The sequence below is a fragment of the Zosterops lateralis genome (assembly GCF_965231275.1).
Source record: "Zosterops lateralis genome assembly, chromosome: 16".
Classification (NCBI taxonomy): Eukaryota; Metazoa; Chordata; class Aves; order Passeriformes; family Zosteropidae; genus Zosterops; species Zosterops lateralis.
In genome coordinates, this window is record NC_139776.1 from 7,840,359 (window position 1) to 7,853,840 (window position 13,482).

Below are 13,482 nucleotides of genomic sequence, written 5' to 3' on the forward strand. Positions count from 1 at the left end.
AAAGCCTAGTTTGATTTAGGCATTGATTTAAATTCAATGATTTATCAGTTCCTTCAATGATGTATCAATTCCTTCAACGATTTATCAGTTCCTTCACTCTGGCTTCTGTTAACAAAAGGGAAGTTTAGCTCCCTTACCTCAGCGACATTTATTTTAACTAAAGTCTTTAATTCTTCTAAATCGGTGCTTCAGAAACATTCCCGAGGTTTGGCGGGTTTTAAAGGCGTCGGTTTGGGCGGGCAGAGCGGCGGGCGGGCCCGGCGGGTGCAAAGCCCGGCACTGGGGGTCGGGCGGGTGCAGAGCCCGGCACTGGGGGCCCGGCGGGTGCAGAGCCCGGCACTGGGGGTCGGGCGGGTGCAGAGCCCGGCACTCGGGGGCCCGGCGGGTGCAGAGCCCGGCACTGGGGGTCAGGCGGGTGCAGAGCCCGGCACTCGGGGGTCAGGCGGGTGCAGAGCCCGGCACTCGGGGGTCGGGCGGGTGCAGAGCCCGGCACTGGGGGTCGGGCGGGTGCAAAGCCCGGCACTCGGGGGTCGGGCGGGTGCAAAGCCCGGCACTCGGGGGTCGGGCGGGTGCAGAGCCCGGCACTCGGGGGTCGGGCGGGTGCAAAGCCCGGCACTCGGGGTCGGGCGGGTGCAAAGCCCGGCAGTCGGGGTCGGGCGGGTGCAAAGCCCGGCACTCGGGGGTCGGGCGGGTGCAGAGCCCGGCACTCGGGGGTCGGGCGGGTGCAAAGCCCGGCACTCGGGGGTCGGGCGGGTGCGGGCTGCCCGCGGCGGGGCGGCTTTGTCCCGGCCCCATCCGGGCGCGGCCGTTGCCAGGGAAGCGCGTCACGGGCGGGCGGAGCGGCCGCGCCGTTTCCGGGGCCGCGGGAGGAGCGGCCGGGCGGCTCCATGGTGACGGCGCAGGTGAGTCCGGCCCGGCCCCGCACCGCGCCCCGAGCATCCCGCACCGCACCGCACCCGGGCTGCGCACGGCGGGTCGCTGACAGCCCGCGGCCCCCGCTGTTCCCGGTGCCCGGAGCGCCGTGCGGGGCCGGGGCAGGAGCGCGGGGGGCGGCGGGACCCGCCCGCGGCCGGGCTGCGGGGGCGATGCCGGGGGCGGGTCGGGGTTGGGGTGGGTGTCCCCTTCTCCCGGTGCTGCTCCCGCACGGTCATTCCCTCTCCCCACGGGCCATCCCCGCTGTCCCCGCAGCGCCCGGTGCCGCAGCCGCGAGGGCGGTGGGGGATGCTCGGGTGAATCCCAGAACCAGCCCATGATCCCGGCTCCCCGCGGGGGGGAACAGCCCTGGGCTGCCCTGTGGGGACACAGGTGACCACAGGTGACCCCAGAGGCCGAGTGAAATCAGGGCTCGCCGTGGCACAGGGATGCCCTGCCCGGCCTGCGGAGGTTTGGCAGGGAGGGGACAGGAGAACAGCAGCACAAAGGGTATTTGGGCTTGGGACGGAGGGAGAGACACAATTCAACCGTGACATTATGAAACCACAAATATTCGAAAGATTTGAATGGCGAGATGCAGTGGAATGTTTTGAGTGGTACCTCGAGATGTGCAGAGATGCAAGGGGAGGGTTGGGGCAGTTCCAGGAAAATCTTTCAGAGGTGCTAAAGGCAGGAGCAGAACGTCAGGACATCCATCACCTGTCAGGGCAGGGGGCTGGGGTGAGCACAGTGCCTGGGGCACAGCTGTGCAAGACAGCACCTCCCAACCCTGGAAGTTCCTGAGGAAAAGTGGTTGCCCCAGCTTGTGGCATTGCTTATTTTTTCAGGCATAACCTTGTGTTGACTGAAATGAATAAAAATGCTTCAATTTCTGCCCATCATCTCTTGGTCACCAGAGGCACATTTGCAAGTGCATCCATCTCAACCTTGACCTTGACTTGCAGGGACCTGGCCCAGGTCACTTTAGGCTGAACTAATTTAATGATAAAATTCCCATCTTTGATGGAGAAGAGTGGATGGCACAGGAGCATTCCCAGCTTTCTGGGCATTAATGTTCAGCCATTCTGGCAGCTCATTGCCCTGGAGTTTCTGGGGAATACAAACACTGCCAACTAATTGGTTTTATTTTCCAGTTACACACTTGGATAAATCTGAGAAGAACCATAATTTGTTATGCTTCCAGTAAACTTCACCGCAGTAACTAAAATAATTGGAGATGATTCGTGATGGGTCGTTATGAAAATAGCCCAAATCAGGGGTAAAATCAGTTGTTTGTGACTATAAAAAGAGACTTGCAAGTGAAGTGGGGAAAGGTGTCAAAAGCTGGTGGTGAGGAGGTACACCCAGAGGAGCAGCAAATGTGCAACATAATTTTTGTTCGAGGTGTACCTCTGGCAAGACTAACTTAACTCTGATCATTTAATATTTCTCATAGTTAATTACAAAAGCAGCAGTTCTCATCAGAGTAGTATTTTACCTATTCAATATATGAAATAAATCCGTGCTCTCCTTGTCAGAACTTGTGCCTTATTTGAGTGTTTGCCAGTGGGAACAGCCAGTGTGAACATGCAGATACGTGACACAGTGCTTGTCATGTGACCTTGTCAGAAAATTGTCTCTTGTGAACTTGAATTACTGGAATGTCTCTCAGAGCTGTGGAAGGGGAAGCGTGTGTTAATGTATACAACTCCTCAGGATGAAAAGAGGGAGGGTTGTTCTTTGTGATTCTTCCAAGATTTGTCCTCGTTTCACTTACTCTTTCTGGGTTTGTGCTCCAGAAATGTTTGCTGTGGGTCAGACAGGAAGGCAGGAAGGTCACCTTTATCTGGAGCTGTCAGTTAGGAGGGAAATGGTTTTATTCAGTAGCTACCCAAAATTCCTCTAACAGTTTGAACTCACTGTGCAGGGTGTAGAGTGAATTCTGAATGAGTGTACAGTTCAGTGCTTTCATGGGAAGAATGAGAAGCAAAGAGTTTCCTCTGACAGACCCAAAGAAATTCCCAAGGCCATATTGAGGTTTCTGTACAATTTTTAACCATTTTTGTCTGTTGCTTCTATTTTACTTTTGCCAGTCTGACTGTCTGTATGTTGGAATTGTGTTTCCTTTCCCATCCACTAGCTCTGGCCCTGAATTTCTCTGCCACCTTCTTGGAAAAGCTCTCCTGAGACATGCAATTATCAAGTAAAAAACAATTAGACAAAAATCTCTGTTTCCTGCTGATCTGGCTGGAAGGGAACAGTGAACACATTCCAGAGAGGCCACACCTGAACCTGTGCCAGCACTGCCTGGGGTTCCCTGTGTGTATTACTTATACACTTAGTTCTAGTTGGCAGAAGGACCTCAGGGCTCTTCTTGGAAGATACTTTGGAAATAAAAAGGGTTATTAGAAATTGCATGGCATTCCCCAGGTTGTGCCATTGAGATCTGAGGCTTTGGCAGTGACTGCTTTAGCAGTTTAGGAACACAGGCTTTTTGCTCCATTTTCAATGGCAGCTCATCTTGCTGATGACTGGAGGATGCACAAGTGTGTCCTCCCTCTCCACCAGAGTCATGAACAAGTTGGATTTGTGATGTGGGTTTATGCAACATGAGTTTAGGTTGATGGTGAGTTCCTGTAAACCTGATGCAGTTGGAACACCAGAGCAGGAGTGATGTCAGCAGGTCAGTGTAGCTGGGCAGGGCTGGCTTTTGTGGGGAATCCTGATAAAAGTATATTGCCAAAAGAAAAGATAATAGCAGACTTGTGCTCCAGAGAGAGTGAGGCTGTACTAGAATTTCAAAACAGATTTAAAACAAAAGGCCTGACTGCAAAGAAAATGAATGGCAAAGTATTCTTTTTGTAAACAGTTTTAAAAGGTTTATTGTTATTAATGGTCAAGAAAAGGATCTTTACCAACTGTAAGGGATCTTTACCAGCTGTAAAGATGTACCAACTGTAAATATGATCTGATGATGAGTTTTTGCAGCAGAGCTTGTAAAAATGATACCATTTGATGCACAGCCTTTGGTAAAATAATTCTGTCTCAGTTCAGGCCTTTACAGGGTTTTCACATTGTACATTATTTTAGTTCTTCGAAATCCCTTAATGAATGCAAAATGCTGCTCAAATTGATGAGGCGAGTCTTTGGCTTTGTGAAAAGCTGTCCCCTGCAGAAAACAGCCTTCAGACATTCCTGCTTTGCTTTTGTTTCAGGTTTGTAGCTCGGGATCATCCATCATCAGCAGGACAGCAGGCACAGCCCCGCCGTCATGTCCAAGTCAAAGAGCTCCGAGTCCGTGCGGGTGATCGTGCGCTGCCGGCCCATGAACAGCAAAGAGAAAACTGCTTCCTATGAAAAAGTTGTCAATGTGGATGTCAAGTTAGGGCAGGTCTCAGTGAAGAATCCACGGGGATCAGCTCATGAACTGCCTAAAACATTCACCTTTGATGCTGTATATGACTGGAATTCCAAACAGGTCGAACTCTACGATGAGACCTTCAGGCCTCTCGTGGACTCTGTTCTGCAAGGGTTTAATGGGACAATCTTTGCCTATGGGCAGACTGGGACAGGGAAAACATACACGATGGAAGGGGTGCGTGGTGATCCCGAAAAGAGAGGGGTCATCCCCAATTCATTCGACCACATTTTCACCCACATCTCTAGATCTCAGAATCAGCAATACTTAGTTAGAGCATCTTATTTGGAAATATACCAAGAAGAAATCAGAGACTTGTTATCAAAGGATCAGTCCAAGCGGCTGGAGTTGAAGGAGAGACCAGACACAGGGGTTTTTGTTAAGGATTTGACCACCATTGTTACGAAAAGTGTCAAAGAGATAGAGCACATCATGAACTTGGGAAACCAGAACCGCTCCGTTGGTGCCACCAACATGAACGAGCACAGCTCTCGGTCTCACGCCATTTTCCAGATAACAATCGAGTGCAGCGAGTTGGGGCTGGATGGAGAGAACCACATCCGTGTTGGGAAGCTCAACCTGGTTGACCTGGCAGGCAGCGAGCGGCAGGCAAAGACTGGAGCACAGGGGGAAAGGCTGAAGGAAGCCACCAAAATCAATCTCTCCCTCTCAGCTTTGGGCAACGTTATCTCTGCCCTGGTGGATGGCAAAAGCACGCACATTCCGTACCGGGACTCCAAGCTGACCAGGCTACTTCAGGACTCCTTAGGTGGCAATGCCAAAACTGTGATGGTGGCCAATATAGGCCCTGCCTCTTACAATGTAGAGGAGACACTGACCACACTGAGATACGCCAACCGTGCCAAAAACATCAAGAACAAGCCACAAGTGAACGAGGATCCTAAGGATGCTCTGCTGCGGGAATTTCAGGAAGAGATCGCTCGACTCAAGGCACAGTTGGAAAAACGGTCTATTGGCAAAAGAAAGAGGAGGGAGAGGAGGAGAGAGGGTGGGGAAGAGGAGGAGGACACTGAAGAGGGTGAGGATGAAGGAGATGACAAAGATGACTATTGGAGGGAGCAACAAGAAAAGCTGGAGATTGAGAAGAAAGCTATAGTTGAGGATCACAGCTTGGTAGCAGAAGAAAAGATGAGGCTGCTGAAAGAGAAGGAGAAGAAAATGGAGGACCTGAAGCGAGAGAAAGAAGCAACAGAGATGCTAAGTGCTAAAATCAAGGTAGTTTTTTTCCTCTTTGAAAGCAATTTCCATAGGCAGTGGGGAAATAAAGGGTTTCTCAATTTGGAAAGATATTTCAGAGGAAGTTTCCAGGACAGTGACTTGTGTTTAGGTTGGAAGATTTTAAAATAAACTATTTCTAGCCAGAAGTTGAAATTTCCACCATTAATTATATGTTTCAATATTCATGAGTTGTTTTATTGTTCTTCTGTGCTGATCTCAAGCAATTGGCACAATAAAAGATGATGCATCTTTTCACAAGCTGTGGCACTAAAAATGTTTCCTTCTGCCACAGATCATTAACAAGTTATTTACAGAGGAGCACACATTTTGATTCTCCAGCTTTGCCACACGTTGCGGTGGTGCCTTATTCTAAACCAGTTACTGTTGCATTAGTCCCACAGTTGTATAGAAATTTTAAGAAACGGTGATTCCTGTAGCAGCTGCCTTGAAAGAGAAGGTTAAATAAGGGTGCTGCCCTAAAGAAGTTGTATCCATAGGAGAAAAAGTTACCCTCTGTAGTTGCTGAGAGAAACTTCTGACCCTGCTTTTCCCTTTCAGACCATGGAAAGCAAGCTGCTGGTGGGAGGGAAAAATATTGTGGATCACACAAATGAACAGCAGAAAATCCTGGAACAGAAACGACAGGAAATTGCAGAACAGGTACAAGGAAGGAGATTTGTTATTTTGTATAAAAAGCCTTGCCACAGAACTTTTGTAAAGCATTGTGTAAGGGAAATTACCAGAAAGTTTTCACAGTGTTAACCCTAAAATTGGTTTAATGACAATCATTTATTGAAAAGAAGGGGGAAGGGCTTCTGTTATATTTGTCATTATTTGAAATATGTAAAGAAGGTTTATAATAGTTTTATTCTAGCTCTTCATGGTAAAGATTTACCTCCTATCTTGACTGGAGCTGTTTTTAATTGAAGAAATATTTCTAAGACCTCTATGAGTACCAGTTCAGCCTTTAGCTGAAGGGACGGGTCTTTACTCTGTGCTAAAATTTTATTTTCTATTATGCAAATTCTGTTGGTGATTCTTAAATGCAATAACCAGTACAAACTGATAAAAAGCAAAGAAAAAAAATCTAAAAATGGCATTTGATTCTTCTAGCTGAAGCTTGAGCCTTGTTCACATTGTCTGATCTTAATAGCAAAATAAGGACAAATAAGAGTTAATGCTTCTGGTGTTTCTATGGCTAGAGATAGGAAGAACTGGAAGGCAGGGAAGGAAACCCATCCTGAGCATTGGTATCATGTGTGCCAGCTGGAGGTGACAAGGTAATTGTGGTCTTTAATGCCATATTGTCCCATTCTTCAGAAACGTCGGGAGCGAGAAATCCAGCAACAGATGGAAAGTCAGGATGAGGAAACACTAGAGCTGAAGGAGACATATAGCTCTCTTCAGCAAGAGGTGGACATAAAGACCAAAAAACTCAAAAAGGTAAAAAGAAAATTATTCCCTGTCTACCAGGCTGGGAATAAAATCAACTCGTGTGTGAGAGTGAGTGGAGCTTTGGCAAGTAACGGATTTTGGCTCTTGTTGTGTGCTCCAGTTATTTTCCAAGCTGCAAGCTGTGAAGGCAGAGATCCATGATCTCCAAGAAGAGCACATCAAGGGGCGCCAGGAAATGGAACAGACCCAGAATGAACTCACCAGGGAACTAAAGCTAAAGTAAGTCCCATCACACCACTATTAACTGCCTGCTATTAAATGTAACAGAGAGGGTTTCTCAGGGCAGGGAGTGGAGGGACTTCCTTGCACATACTTGTGGAATAAGATTTAACCATGAGAAAACTAAACCATTCCTCCTTTTCCAGAGTTGTATTACATCAGTGGGAAAGGAGCAGTGAGGAAAGTCATTGCTAATTATGTTTCTTGTATATTTCTCATTTTTGTGGTTGCATGTAGGCACCTGATTATTGAAAACTTTATTCCCTTGGAAGAAAAGAATAAGATCATGAACAGATCATTCTTTGATGAAGAGGAAGACAACTGGAAACTACATCCCATAACTCGTCTGGAGTGAGTGTACTTCTGCTCTTGGGATGGAATTACAGGTCACAGGAAACCCTTTAGCTGTCAAGAACAAAAGAGGGATTGAATTGGGGATTTAAACTGGCCCTCTAGAGTTCACAACTTCTTGATGCATAATAAAATAAAACAAAACAATTTTTCCTCTTAATAGTGCTGTAAAACAGGAATGCACAGTTAGGAGAATTCTTGAGAGATTATGATTTTTCTAATAGGCAAACCCGATAATTATATGTAAAATATATGTTATAGTGCATTCACCCTTAAAATAGCAGTGCATTCCGATCATATTTCTTTCCTGCTCCTACAAATGCAGCCTGGGTGGTTTCTGCTGTGTTGAAACAGATTTCTGCATGGAATTTGCAGATGTTGTAGCTCATAAACTCCAAGAGGAGCCTTTGGTTTTAGGGTGTAACAGCCTGAATCTGTTTTTTTTTTTTCTAGCAACCAGCAGATGATGAAAAGACCAATATCTGCTGTGGGGTACAAAAGGCCCCTGAGCCAACATGCCAGGACGTTCATGATGCAACATACAGAGGCTCGGTACAGGGTAAGCCCAGATGTGGTTGAACCTTTGTCTCTTCACCCTCCTGACCAGGGGAATGTGAATTCCAGAGGGGATTGTGTGTTCTTTGAGATGTAAATTTGTAGTGTCCTGCATACATTTATAAAGTACTTCAGATTAAGTTTCTGTAGGGCAAAGTAACAGTTTGTGTGAAAACATGGAGACTTTGATTCTGCTTTTCCTGTCTCAGGCAGAGAACATCGTGTTACTGGAAATGGACGTGCCCAGCCGGACAACAAGGAACTATGAAGGTCCAACCATCGCTCCCAAGGTTCAGGCAGCTCTGGAAGCAGCTCTGCAGGAAGAAGATGACATTCAAGTGGATGCCTCATCCTTTGAGAGCACTTCAGTTAAAAAGTCAAAACCCAGGTGAGTTGGACTTTCCGTGAGCAGACTGGCCCACAGGAGAGGTGCAAGTACAGTTTCTGTTTGTCAGCAGTTCTCATCAGTGAAGTGAAGCTGAGCTTCATAGTAAAGCAGAGAGAGAAAGGAACACAGAATCATTAAGATTGGAAAAGACCTTTAAGATTTGAGTCCAATCTCCAACTGAATCCCACCATGATACTAAACCTTATCTTGAAGTGCCATACCTACTCATTTTTTGAACACTTCAGGGGATGGAGACTCCATCCCTGCCCTGAGCAGCCTGTGCCAGCACTCAACCATTTTTGCACTGAAGAAATTTTTCCTAATATCCAGCTTTAACCTCCCCTTATAGAACTTGAGGCTGTTTCACCTTGGCCTGTCATTTGCTGCTTGGGAGAAGAGGCCAACCCCTGCCTTGCCACAACCTTCTTTCAGGGTATAGGACATAGGACAGAAGAAAAAAATGAAACTGTTTATTAGAGAATAACTGGCAAAAAATAAAACAGCTTTTTGCAGAATAATTTTGGAAAGTAACAGATCATTGATATTGTTGGAGCTTTTCTTGCTTATATTTTAATTTTTGCTTCTTCAGACCTAAAACTGGAAGGAAATCAGTGGGATCCGCATCAGGATCGGGCACCCCCAGTTCTCAGCTCTACCCACAGTCACGAGGGCTGGTTCCAAAATAAAACCAGCAACGCCTCTCCAGGGAGGGAACAGCCTTTACCTTCTGGGAGCAGAGACAAGGACAAACCTGCAGAGAGAGCTCCTGGCCAGCCTCCAGCCCCTTTCCCTGGAGATGGCCTTGTTGCTGTTTAACTGACTCGGGCCAATCCAGGGGCACTGAGCCATGGGAAGATCCGTGCTTGCAATTCAGCATTTGGCCTCTGTGGGAAATGGATTTTAGTTAGGAAATCAAAAATGCATGAGGTACGTTACAGTGTGTTAGGAGCAATGGGAAGCATGGGCATCACCTCACAGCATCACCGTCCTCCTCCTGCACCAGCCCTTCTGCTGCACGGGGCTTTTTGGCTGTTGGGCACTAAGAAGACAGAGTTGAAAGTCATCTCAGCAGAACCACCACTCTGTGGCTTCACAGTGAGAACCAAAAGAGGCTAAAAAGCAGAGGATCTGTTCAAATTCGACAAGGTACATGGTTCTTCCTCTTCCTGCTTGAGAGACTGGCATCACCATCTGGGATTCAGGCATTGGTCTGAGCAGACAGGATGGCAGTGGCCAGTGTGTCCTCACCATCACACAGCTGTGCCTCCCCATAGGGCTGTAGGACAGAAAAGAGTCTTGAAAACTCTGTGCTGTCTAGAAAGGAAGCAGTAGAATCTGAAGTCCTTTCTTTGTTTACAGGCATAAGTGAGAGCACCTCTAAGCTGTCCTAGAGACCTCACCCCTACCAACAGGAACCACCTTGTCAAAGAACACCTCTGCATGGCAGTGTCAGCTCCACAGCTTTCCTCCTCTCTCTTGTCTCCATCTTTACCCCTGGCATTTAAAACCAGTGTCCATATGACATCTTTAATGGCATAGAGCCATGTTCTCATGCCTCCCACTGTTGATGGAAAACGTAGCACTAGCTCAGAGCTCTCCCTGCCAAGCCCAGACTCTCCGCTGGGCAGAGCACTGGATCTTGGAGCTGCCTTTGAGTGCACTCCTGGGAGTTTGGTCCCTGCCCTTGGTGTCTAAGGAGGTTCAGCATTCAGTGCCTCTTGTGCCTCACCTGTCCCATGTTAAGCAGCTTTCTCTCTGCACCTCCCAGTCCACTCAGAGCCTACTGGAAATGAACCCAAGCTAACCGAGGCTGGTGATGGAAGCTGGTGTTAATTCCAGGGGTTTTACTTTGAAAACAAGGGAGGAAGAACTCCTGCTTTTGACAGTCTCATTGCAAAGCTGCCCTATGACTAAAGCAGGCTCGTGTAGCAGGGTAGAGGGAGGTGGAACTAACTGCACGCTAAGGACAGAGTAAGATGTCCCTGTCTAGTGTCCCACAGCTCATTTGTAAGTTTTAGTTCACTTTATATTGACACTTGGGATGTTACTTTTTCTGGTTGCTCTTGGCTGTCATCCTGTGAATGTTTTTTACCTGTTTCCCCTCACTGATGACTCCCTCCAGACTGAGTGTGTGAGGACTTGCCTGGTTGTAGACATTCTCTGATGTGTGGACTCTGCCTTGTGCTTGTCAAGTGTCCACGGAGTGACTTCATCCAGGCTGGAGAACTCCTTTCTACTGACCCCCTGAGCAGGAGGAACTGAGAGCTCAGCACAGCTCACCTGTGCATCCTGCAGGCACGGTGCCCAGGTGAGCCAGGTGGGCCCCTTAAACACCAACTTGGCTGCTGCATTCCATGGACTGCTTTCCTAGGCTACAAAGTTAATATATGTATACACATATATGCACACATATATATATATAAAATAGTTTTGGTGGAGGAAGGAGGGATTTGCTTATAATTGAGAGAGCAGGCACATGACCAATTTCTTTCAACCTGAACATGGAAACCCAACATAATCTTTGTTTTTACAAAGCACTGTTTATATCCAGAGAGCCTTTTAACTGGCTTTTGTTGCATAGTATAACAACACCTTCTCTCCCCTCCCCTCTCCTCCTACTTTCTCTCCAGCACATAATCTTCTGTATTAGGACATTTTAAAAGATGATTGTATGGTTTAAGTGCTCAGAGAATTGAAATTAAACGGGGAGGGAGGGAGGTCTAAAACCCTGAAATAGCAGCACAATATATAACCACGTGTATTTACGTACCTATGTACACATGTTTTATGTGAATAATGCATACACAGACACATCTGTGTCTGCACATGTGCACACTTTTCCTCAGTTGCTACTATTCCATGGGGAATTCTACATTAAATTCATATGCTGGAAACTGCCCTCGTGGCATGGCTGGTACCATGGAGCTCTGCAGTGCAAACTTGTTTTCATGTTGATGAGCCAGTGTCAGAAAGGCTCTGCTTTTAACTCTGTAGAAATTCATTAGCAAAGTGAAAGAAACTCAGTAGAGTGGAAAAGAATAAATCTGCATATTTAGTCATTGTATGTAAATTGGGGCTGCAGGGTGGAGATGTGGTCAGTGTATTCATGGGCAATCTCGGCCTGTTACAGCAGCTTTTGGATTCTCATTCCAAAGGACTTAACCCTCACCAGATGCTCAGTTGCACTGATATTAAGATACATTGTCTTAAGCTGTACAAAACATACTGAGCTCTGGGTTGAAGCTTTTAAGAAACATTCCTGCCGAGTTTGCCCTTCTTTGGTGTTATCTGAACCATCTGGGCTTCCTGCTGGTTAACCAAAGGCAGGAAATCCAGCTGGACTCCTGGAAGAGGCCCTGGGAGAGCCTTGCACCGTCACCTTTTCTTCATAGGAATGTTTAACTTTCAACATAATTGTCTTTGCTCTGATCTGTATAATGGGATCTTTTTTTTAAAAAAAGTGGCATAGAGCAGGAGTCAGCCGGTGGGAGCAAGCGCCACGAGACACTGAAGCATAGGAATTAAAGCACTTTCTTAAATCCTTAACTTAGGTCTAGCGCCTTTTTAAAAATATTTGCATGCTGCTTGAATCTTCTAAAACACATACCTCTGCCAGAGCACCTGGGTCTGCGCCGGTGCCTTATACAGATCAGAGCAGGCAGTGTTCAGGCAGTTTGAGGTAAGTCTGCCCTCGCTGAACACGCAGCACTGGGGTTTCAGTGAGGCACCTGTGTACCTGGACCTGTCCTCTCTCCTGTCTGTGCTGGGCAACGTGCACCAGTCTTTAAACGGTTCAGTGGATTTTCTTGGGGTCTGCTCCTGCTGTGTTCAAACACAGACTGGAAAAGAGAGCCTGCAAAAGCCATAATTAGCTACAGAGATGGAACTGAAATGAGAACACTGGTGCTGCCTGCTGCACTGTGCAGTGGGGGGTTGACTCTCTGGGGTCCAGGTGCTCACTGCCTTCTCCAGCCCCCTTTCATCTTGAAGAGGTGACCCAGGATCCTTCTATGGGCACAGCTGTCGATAACAACTCTCAGCTCCTTGGAGATACACCCACCTCCGCCTTCTCTTAGGTGATCTGTAGAAAAATAACCTGTCCATAGTTCTGTCCATAGTTTTACAGCTTATATTTATTTGTACCATCTCTTTTGTCTAGGAATGTAAAGTGATCCTAAAATACAATGTGTAATAAAGTCAATAAGATTTATTGCATCTATCAAAACGTGTGTTTTTCATTAATTTGGGGCAGGGCTTAGTGACTTCATGTTTTACAAAGCCTTGTGTTATTTTTCTCTCATTAAAAAAAAAAAAAAGTGCATAAAGTTAAGCAGGAAAACGTAAATATGAGTAGAATTGCAATGAGTATTGTAATGTATGTGTGTGTGTGTATATATATATATATATATATATATATATATGAATAGAATGTGCTGATGCCTGTATGTGGCACCTTGGGAACCAGAAGTGGTGGAACCCCGCCAAAATCCCATTCCAGGGTGGGCCCTCAGCCTTGGTACTTCTTGCTTGCGACAGCAACGGGTGGTGCTGATTTAAACCAGTCTTTTATGGGCGCTGTGGGGAGAAGGAGCCTCGGGGCATAACTACGAAGTATGTGCAGAGAAGGGAAAGGAAGGTGAGGAATTCTGTAGTGTATGTCCTATGAGGAGCGGCTAAAGGAGCCAGGAGTGTTTACTCTGGAGAAAAGGAGGCTCCAGAGTGACATTACCACTCTCACGCCTCTGCAAAAAGAGTTCGTAGCCAGATGGGGGTCGGGCTCTTCCGCCAACCAGCGACAAGAGGACACAGTATTTAACTGTGCCAGGGGAGGTTTAGTTTGGACCTCAGGAAGAATTTCTTAACAGAAAAGGTCATTAGGTATTGGAAAGCGCTGCCTAGGGAGGTGGTGGAGTCACCGCCCCTGGAGGTGTTTAAGGGAAGACTG

At 47.1% G+C, this 13,482-nt stretch overlaps 1 protein-coding gene across 1 annotated transcript; it reads left to right on the forward strand.

The window, feature by feature from the left end:
- Window positions 1-847: 847 nt before the first annotated feature.
- Window positions 848-12,730, forward strand: KIF3B (kinesin family member 3B). The gene is made up of 9 exons (XM_083873412.1): window positions 848-902; window positions 4,128-5,566; window positions 6,128-6,229; window positions 6,890-7,012; window positions 7,125-7,243; window positions 7,481-7,594; window positions 8,048-8,153; window positions 8,359-8,537; window positions 9,127-12,730. The coding sequence occupies exons 2-9, from the start codon at window positions 4,184-4,186 to the stop codon at window positions 9,221-9,223; spliced, it is 2,223 nt and encodes a 740-aa protein (XP_083729538.1). The 5' UTR covers window positions 848-902; window positions 4,128-4,183; the 3' UTR covers window positions 9,224-12,730.
- Window positions 12,731-13,482: the final 752 nt, after the last annotated feature.